Source organism: Salvelinus sp. IW2-2015, linkage group LG22 (genome assembly GCF_002910315.2).
Source record: "Salvelinus sp. IW2-2015 linkage group LG22, ASM291031v2, whole genome shotgun sequence".
Lineage (NCBI taxonomy): Eukaryota > Metazoa > Chordata > Actinopteri > Salmoniformes > Salmonidae > Salvelinus > Salvelinus sp. IW2-2015.
Window position 1 is genome coordinate 23439140 of NC_036862.1, and position 9766 is coordinate 23448905.

General features: G+C 38.6%; 1 protein-coding gene across 1 annotated transcript; it reads right to left on the reverse strand.

Moving 5' to 3' along the window:
- Nucleotides 1-3189: 3189 nt before the first annotated feature.
- Nucleotides 3190-6081, reverse strand: diabloa (diablo, IAP-binding mitochondrial protein a). Its single transcript, XM_023966990.2, has 6 exons — nt 5727-6081; nt 5439-5571; nt 5187-5312; nt 4903-5013; nt 4484-4580; nt 3190-3856 (listed from the first exon to the last, which is right to left on the reverse strand). Exons 1-6 carry the CDS (start codon nt 5852-5854, stop codon nt 3654-3656), a joined length of 798 nt encoding a protein of 265 aa, XP_023822758.1. The 5' UTR covers nt 5855-6081; the 3' UTR covers nt 3190-3653.
- Between the last annotated feature and the right edge of the window lie 3685 nt (nt 6082-9766).

Genomic DNA, 9766 nt, shown 5'->3' on the forward strand with positions numbered 1-9766 from the left:
TCCGACTAGACCAGCCAGAATACAGTGCGAGCTGATTATGGCAACTTGGTAGGAACTTCGAACGATTATTCACTAAAGAAGATAGACGTCGAGTTATCAGCTGTAAACGTACATGGCCTAGGAAAGGACAGACAATCTCAGAAGAACGACAGGGTACTTTAACGTATCCACTCTACAACACTACGACCAGAAAGATTCTTCAAAGGACAATGGCGATCTCTGCTGGGTAAACCAGTCTTCTATCTTCGACCCATCTATCGAAGCGCAGCTCAGAGTAAATATATATATCTTGCATTTTCCTCTTCCGAATGGGTGTTTTTTAGAATGCATAAGATTCTGTATTTACTGTAGCATAGCTTCTCATGGTCCGATAGAGATTCAATCCCTTTGTCCCTCAGTCTTCCCGCTCTTTCATTCAAACCCAACCCTCTTCCTTTGTGTAACCAGCCATCATATCGGGTTAGCCCACTAGGGGCTTTTCGTGACATGATTAGTAATCGATGTGTGATCTATTCTGTGTATATATATGTCATTCTGTGTGATTGTTTAGTAAATAAATAATGAAGCCAATTTGTATATTGCTGATTCAACTCATTAGCTAGGGTTCGTGCAGATAACCAAGTACTTACAACAATCCGAATGAGACCGGTCGAGGTGGCAATTAATAATTGATTGCAATTGATATAAAAGATCTTCAGATCTTTAAGAGTGGATTCGGGAGATAACCACTCTATATAAATGAATGCTTCCGTGGTGCCCCAGGTTATTAATGGTTTAATTATTGCATGGTTTAATTCAATCACGTAATCAATTAATCGTTAGATAATGTCACAGCCTGATCTGTTTCACCTGTGTTTGTGATTGATTAGGTTCCCTGTTTGTCTGTTGCCAGTTCCTCTTGTCTTGTCAAGTCAACCAGTGTGCTTTTCCATGCTCCTGTTTTTCCTTATCTCTGTTTTTCTAGTCCTSCTGTTTTTTAACCTTGCCTGCCTTTACTCTGAACCCGCCTGCCTGACCATTCTGCCTGCCCTGACCTCAAGCCTGCCTGCCACGCTGTACGTCCTTGACTCTGACCTGGTTTATGATCTTTTGCCTGTCCACGACCTTTCTCTTGCCTGCCCCTTGGATTATAATAAATATCCGAGACCTCCCATAAATAACCATCTACCTCCCGTGTCTGCATCTGGGTCTCGCCCTGTGCCTTTATAGGTAAACGATTTGATAAAATAGCATGTCATATAACTTAATCAGTCAGAGACACGACACAGTACTACCCTCTGGAGAGTCCTGAGATTGCGGACGGTGCAGTTGCCATACATTGCGGCAATACAGCCGGACAGGATGCTCTCGATGGTGCATTTGAGGTCTTAGGGGTCTTAGGAGCCAAGACGGATTTCTTCAGCCTCCTGAGGTTGAAGAGGCGCTGTTGCACCTTCTTTACCTTGCTGTTGGTGTGAAGTGGCAAAGAAAATATATTGACTTACTAGGATTTTTAAAAGACAAACTAAGTTTCTGTTTTGTCTGCTTGGACTCGAGATAAGTATATTGTAGTTGGTTTAATATTTTTGCAGGCAGTCATGTTCTTTTGATGAAAGTATTTGCAATTTTGACAGTATAATATAGTTTTGATGAATGTATTTAGTGTTTTGCAAAAGGCCACAGAGTTCTGTGTCTTGTGGACTCTGTTTTGAAAATTGACAACATTGTTCCAAAAAATGCTCATACCCGATTGAGCAAAACTGTAGTACTGGAATTCCAGGTTTGATTGAATTGAGCCTTTTTATTGTATTTTATAATGGATTTAGACCGCCATCTACATTTACAGCACAATATTACACATGGAGGTCAAACAGTAAAGAACACACAGAGCATGTTGTACAGTTATCTATTGTTAGGGATTTTCTGTTTCAGTTCCATTTGATTCCATAAAACCTCATACAGATTACAAAATCCATACAATTACCACACAATGAGAGACAAAGTAAAAGACTAAAAGTCTATACAAATATATGTAATAAAAATTCACAAAGCAATCCGTAAAGCTGCTCAAACGTTTCACGAAGTCCGAAGAGTTATTTCAAAGTCCAGTGAGTTTTGCTTTGAACTCCTTCCCACATCATGAACTTTGACAGATGACATCATTTGTCTTCAGCTCATTCACATGTCCCCCAAACCTTCTGTGGGTCTAATGGACAACAAATTCCTCTCAGAGATTGAGACATTTCCTTTCTCTTCTGTTCTTTCACCAAAAACAACAGTACCAGACGCATGATCACTGGTTTGCCTTATTTTCAAGGTAATATTAAAAACTAAATTAACATGTCAAATTAACAAACGGACCTAAAAGAGAAGCCAATACAAGTATCAACCTGTCTTCTAAACCCATTGACCTCGTAGCTTAATGTTGTTTTGTGTTGTCAGAGCCTCTGGTTTAGCTGACATGGTGGATTGGGTGATGACAGGAGGAGTTAGCAAAATAGACTAAAAGCTGTGAGGAGTAAATGTGTGRGGATTATTAGCAAAGAAAAAGTGTAGAGTGAAAGGGCAGATATAAATAACAAAGACATGGTACTTGGATCTGCCCCTCTAAGACAAATTTAGATTTTCTCTCTTTTAGTAAACCTGAGAAAATAGTGAGGAAGAAAACTGCACTTTGCCATCAACTACTAGATGTGCATATAAAAAACTTTTACAACACACAAAATGAACTTCTTGGCATAAAAAGTACTTGAAACTCTGAAAACATTTGGCACCTTGTTTAGATTGGTCAATGAATGTCTCAAGACGTAATAGACTGGCGTCACTGGTTTTATGCAGAGTTTAGAGGGACAAACAGCCCACTTTTGTAAACAGAATATCCCCAAGAGGACCACAGTGGTATTTCTCTCTCCAGGTTGGCACAGACACAGTTCCCAACTATGACATCTAGTCTCACCCACAATTAACAGTAAAGAAGAAAAATCCTTACTGCCAAATACCACATTTTTACAGATCTCACACTGACTCTCAGGCAACCCCATAGCGCACAAATAAACATGAACTTCCTTCTCATTAAAAGTTAGACAAATGTTGCATTTTTTATTCTTCAGCTAAATTGTTTCATAACTTTTATTAAAATCTATAATGACAAGTATATTCATTCTGAGAATTTCCTATAAACCAAAAGAAACAGAATCCAATCCAAACAGCTATGAAAAATATACTTTTTATTATAAAGTTAGTTAATTTACATATCATAAAATACAAATAAGCAAATGCAACCATAACTGTACTGCTATGTTGACCATAGTCCATACATTTCACTCAGGACACCCTGATTGTCAATTATTATTTTCAGTTTAAAGACTTGAAGTTGACATTCAAAGCTGTATTCAAATAAATATAATTTTTAGTGTTAGTGTGGATTATAGTAAGTGCATGAAACTAATCAACTCAAATGTAAGTCACAATTTTAGCTTTATAAACAAGGAATCATGACATTCCATCCACAAAAAGAATCACTTGTGTCATTCAATTCGCCACTAAATTCTCTACATGTTTTTTGTTTATCATAATTTAATATAAAACAACTCCTGAACTTCCCAAATGGTGGACTTGTTGAGCATCTAAACCACAATAAACTACTCAAACTTGTTTTACTCTCAGGATTATTCTTAGTCTTCTCTGAGGTATGCCTCATGCACGTCATCACCACCCCTCTCTATGAAGGAGGCATACTCCGCCATCCTCTGGATATCCTCGGCCTGGGTCTCAGCCAGCTTCCTCTCAGCATCCACAGATATCTGCCGGACCTCCTCCACCTGAACCTTGGCCACATGCAAATTGGTCTTGGCTGTGATGGATGCATGCTCAGCTCCTGGGAAACAAACAAGATGGTGGTCTTTTAGTCATTTCACCATTACAGAGAAAAGGGGCCAGTGACATTGAGCAGGTACCCCTGTCCATCATCTATTGTGCTGCATCATGGGAATTAGAGTACATGGTGACCTGGAGTTTTAGTTCTTTACCATCAAAGCCCTATTGACAAACAGCTACTGATCCATACATTCGCCAAAGTGAGAGACTGACAGCTCTTGAAAGAGGGTGCACAAACAGCAAACTACAAAGTAGTGAAACGGAGATACACAAAACAAACAATGGGGGCCTTACTCAGAGCTAGCAGGTTTATTACTGCACTGATAGGTTAATGTCTGTATCAGAATCACAGTGCTGACTGAGGACAGTCATGGGGAGCAGGGAGCATCAGGTACTACACCACACTAACACTAGCTTGTGTATGCATGTATCATTGTTGTGCAATTCAAGGTTGTGGTTCAGTTCTTTTTAGTGAAACAGGTTGTATTGGTTTATTCGGATCCCATTAGCTTTTGCCAAAGCAGCAGCTATTCTTCCTGGGGTACACACAAAAACATAAAACACGACAAGTAACAAAACACTGATAGACAACAGTCACACACATTTTTAACACAACCTTTTCACATACCAGTGTTGTACGCTTCCTCAGCTGCCATTTCACACAGGTTGACAGCATTAATCCAGTTTGACTCAAAGCGGTTGCATTCATCTAGTCTGCCACCAACCTGCCAGAACAGAGAGAGAGAGAGAAACCCATCAGAAAATTTGATTACTTTCTTGAGGTTTATAGAGCTCAAACCACATTTACTTTTAGAACATAAATGATAAACATTGATGAAAGGCAAATAGGAGTGACTAAAGCATTTACTATGTGAGATTGTGAGAAGGTAAATCAACATTTCTTTGGAAATAAACAAGACACCCTAAAGACAGCTTTTCCAGATGACTGGATACAAATATTCATATTTTTTGAAAGATTACTTTGCAAGACAACAGTGTATTTTTGGTGTATTTGAGTACACATTTCATTCACCACCATTCACCTACCTCAACACGTTGACCAACAATCACTTGCCAAATGGCATCCTGCTCAGCAGTGGAGACTTTTCCCAGTGAAGCCAGATATCTCCTCTGGAGGGCGATGAGGGTATGGAGAGCCTGAGGACAACGCAAACACATGGTCAAAAACATGAAGGGTCATTTAGGTAACATGATGCCATTGGCTTACTGGTTAAATTCACATTTGATATTTCAAATGGCTAGAATTATCACACTGTTCAGCTTAGCATGAATGATATCAAAAATCCACTATGATTGCTTCAGGTACTTACTTTGGCATATTGTGTGATGGAGTCTACGAGAGCCTGAGTGGTCTGGGAGAGGTAAGTGTTTGCACTGTCTGTAACCATAGAGGATGCTCTTCGGATCAGGGATTCATGAGAGAGGTTCTCCACTTGCTGGATAGAGAGAAACAGAAAAGTTTAATACAAGAGCTGAAAGGGGGATTTTTATGATTCATGCATGTATCTGATGTCAGCCTTATTCAAGTTGTTCAGCACAGAGAAAGAGAAAAGGTCCTGTACCAGCAGGACGGGGACAGCGCTCAGCCCACTCCCAACACTCAAAGAGGCCAAGCTCGTTCTGGTAACATCCGTGAAACGCACAAGCCTCTGACGCGAGGGCTTCCTACTGTTGAGGACACTCGCTGCTGTGCTCCTGCAAGGTAATGAAAGAAAACAACAGCGCTGACATTAGCAAGCTATAGTGGTTAAAGCAAATCGATATTTATCTTAGACGAAACTGTATCTGTTTGCATACGAATATAATTCATTAGGTTGCAATGATGTAGTTGTTATTATAAAGTTATTTACCTGAAGAAATTGAGACAAGCAACGCTTCTTCTGAGCGCGGCCATATTGGTCCGGAGCAAAAGGAAGTCATGCCGACTTTGTAGAAGTGTCCCAGTAGCACAAGCAGAGCATTGTCTAATAGCTTGCATTTTACTTGTAATGTAGTTTATTACTATTCAACTTAAATAAGATATATAAGGTTACTTTTGTGATGTATTAATGTCTCAAGAAATTATTTTTAAACCAAAAATACCTTTACCAGAATGATTTACCTTAGAAAGTATGTATCTGTCGCCACCTATTGGTAAAAAAGAGTCAAACGCGTATGCTGTATTCCTGCTGTAGTCTTGTATTCTTTTGCACAACTGTGCTTTCTGAATCCTGTAGACTCCCAGGGGTATTTATAAGGCCACAGAACAAGCAGCCTCCCACCACACAGATGTATTGATTCCTGAAATGTGCCAACTAGACATTGCCTGAAGGTCCAGGAGGGGACCTATTACGCACATACTACGTAAGCATAAGGTTATGTAAATTGAACTCATCGGTCCCCTTAGAGGTTTCTTTCTGGCAAACATATATTTCAATATCAGCTTCAATAGTTACTTTATTGATTAATTTACTGATGAATCAGTGTCCCTCCAATTAAACTTAATGACAGGCAGTCCATCCCAAAATTAGTCAGACATTCACATCAAAAGTGATCTAATGTTGATAAGAGTCCATGTTCCCCCACTACATCTGTCGTGTAGATCTAGCTATACAGTATGTCAGACCCAAATAAATGGTAAAGTTATAGGCACCATATAATTGAATGGTAGTTTGAGCTACACATATCCACAACATGGTGCTCCCAACTACAGGCTGATCCTGACCACAACCATTATGTGTGGCCAAAGGATTTGGTATGTAGTGACAATTAATATTATACTGGTTTTCAAAAGCCAGAGACAAAGGAAAACCTTAGAGGCTGGAATACTATAAGGAGAGTAATCTTGTTTGTGTTTGTGATATTTTCTAATTTGCTAAATTAAATCGGAGTGCCTCTTTGGTCTTATTCTGGTCAATAGTTTGATCTACGATGTGTGTAGATCAAACTATTGAGAAATGATGTGACTAAACTCAACAATAATAAGAAATTGTATTATGATGCCAAGATCAATGATATAAAGAATGATGGGGAACAAAACTTTGGAGTACTTGGAAATTATGGGCAGAAAGACAAACTTAACTCTATAATTTCATCGAATCAGATGACTTATTCATCACAAAACCATTTGATGTTGCCAATTATTTTAATCAATCAATAATGACAAACCTCTTGGTATTGACAACTTAAATGAAATGCTACTGAGGATGGTAGCTGACTCTATAGCCACTCCTATCTGTCATATCTTTAATCTGAGCCTAGAGAAAAGTATCTGTCCTCAGGCCTGGAGGGAAGCCAAAGTCATTCCGCTACCCAAGAATAGTAAAGAAGCCTTTAATGGTTCTAACTGTAACGGCTTTCTTCCTGGGATGAAGGAGAGGTCCAAAATGCAGCGCGGCTAGTGTTCAACATGATTTAATAAAGAAGAGACGATAACGTGAACACTATACAAAATACAAAATAACAAATGTGAAAACCGAGACAGTCCTATCTGGTGCAGAACACAAAGACAGAAGACAACCACCCACAATCCCCAACACAAAACAAGCCACCTATATATGATTCTCAATCAGGGACAACGATTGACAGCTGCCTCTGATTGAGAACTATATTAGGCTGAACACAGAAACAGACAAACTAGACACACAACATAGAATGCCCACCCAGCTCACGTCCTGACCAACACTAAACAAGCAAAACACACAAGAACTATGGTCAGGACGTGACACTAACAGCCAACCTATCTGCTTACTGCCAGCTCTTAGAAAACTGTTGGAAAAAATGGTGTTTGAGCAAATACACTTTTATTTCTCTGTAAACAAATTAGCAACAGACTTTCAGCATGCTTATAGAGAAGGGCAATGAACATGTATTGCACTGAGACAAATGACTTATGATTGGTTGAAATAAATTATTTTAGATGTCAGTGCAGCCTTTGATATTATTTACCATACATGTATTGCACTGAGACAAATGACTTATGATTGGTTGAAATAAATTATTTTAGATGTCAGTGCAGCCTTTGATATTATTTACCATAACCATAATACCATAACATAATACATGTTGTTGAAAAAACATATGTGTTCTGGCTTTTCAGCATCTGCCATGTTGTGGATTCAGATAGTATTCACACCCCTTTACTTTTTCCACATGTTGTTGTGTTACAGCAGGAATTTAAAATTGATTCAATTGAGATGTGTCACTGGCCTACACACATTACCTCATAAAAAAAAAGATTTTAAACTAATTTATTAAAACTGAAAAGCTGAAATGTCTTGAGTCAATAAGTATTAAACCCCTTTGTTATGGCAAGCCTAAATAAGTTCAGGAGTAAACATTTGTTTCACAAGTCACATAATAAGTTGCATGGTCTCCCTCTGTGTGCGATAATAGTGTTAAACATGATTTTGGAATGACTACGTCATCTCTGTACCAAACACATACAATTATCTGTAAGGTCCCTCAGGAGAGCAGTGAATTTCAAACAGATTCAACATATTGTACTCTACTGTACTCTACAGAATAACATTTTACTGTACTGTACTGTATGACATTAAACTGTACCGTACTGTACTCTACCGAATAAACCTCTACTGTCCTTTACCATACGAAACTCTACTGTGCTCTACTGTACTGAACTGTGCCATACTGTACTGTGCTGTTCAAACTTGTGAAACAGCCTAGACATCTATGACTGTTCAGATTTGGTCTGGTCTGGACCGACCAAATGTGTACCTATTTGGGGGCGGGGCTCATTTGAATAATACCCAGCATGCTTTGCAAGTATTTGTTTTTACATTTACATTTTGGTCATGTAGCAGACACTCTTATTCAGAGCAACTAATAGTCTAGGGTAGATAAACAACAACATATCACAGTCTCAGCAAGAAAAAAATATTTCTATAACTGTTACTGAGAATGTTATTGTAGTTGAACGGATCTGTTGGTTTATTCTGCCAATTGTACTGCTTTGAACATCATCACTGTCAGTTTTAAAAGGGGACAATCTTCAGTTTCTTCATCCATTTACAGACTTTTAAATTAGTGATACATACTGTATGTAGTGGTTTTTCTAGAAGAATATAACTTATAGATTTCCATGAGCTTGGTTCAACTTTTGTTCCCCTTCATAAACCAAAACACAAGCTTGTTTTACTCCTTTGTTTGTAAACAATGTAAATATAAATAAATACTGTTTAGCCTCAAAACATGGTTAAAACTATCATTTTTATATGGATGGTTAGTCCTTGTATTGATAGCTCTGTCCATGAGTTTGAGAGTGGTTACATTTCCAGCCCCATCCCTCACCTGTTTACCAAATCAGTGGCAGGGAAAAGCTTTATTATAGTTCAAACATGCAGATTGCCCCTTTTAAAGCTTTTGAAAAATCTAACATAAGTGCCTGTGTAATTGGAAACACTAATAAATATTCTAAATCAAATCAAACTTTTTTTGCCACATGCGCCAAATACAACAAGTGTAGACTTTACCTTGAAATACTTACTTACAAGCCCTTAACGAACAGTGCAGTTCAAGAAGTAAGTAGTCTAAAAGCAAGTAGGCTAAAATAAAAAGTAATAATAAATAGTAACACAATAAGAATAACAATTACAAGGCTATATACAGGGGGCACCAGGTCAGTGTGCAGGGGTACAGGCTAGTTGAGGTAATCTGTACATATAGGTGGGGGCGAAGTGACTATGCATAGGTAACGAACAAACAGCGAGTAGCAGCAGTGTACAAGAGGGGGGGTCAATGTAAAATGTCCGGTGGCGATTTTTTTGAATTATTCAGCAGTCTAATGGCTTGGGGGTAGAAGCTGTTGAGGAGCCTTTTGGTCCTAGACTTGGTGCTCCGGTACTGCTTGCCGTGCGGTAGCAGAGAAAACAGTCTATAACTTGGGTGATGG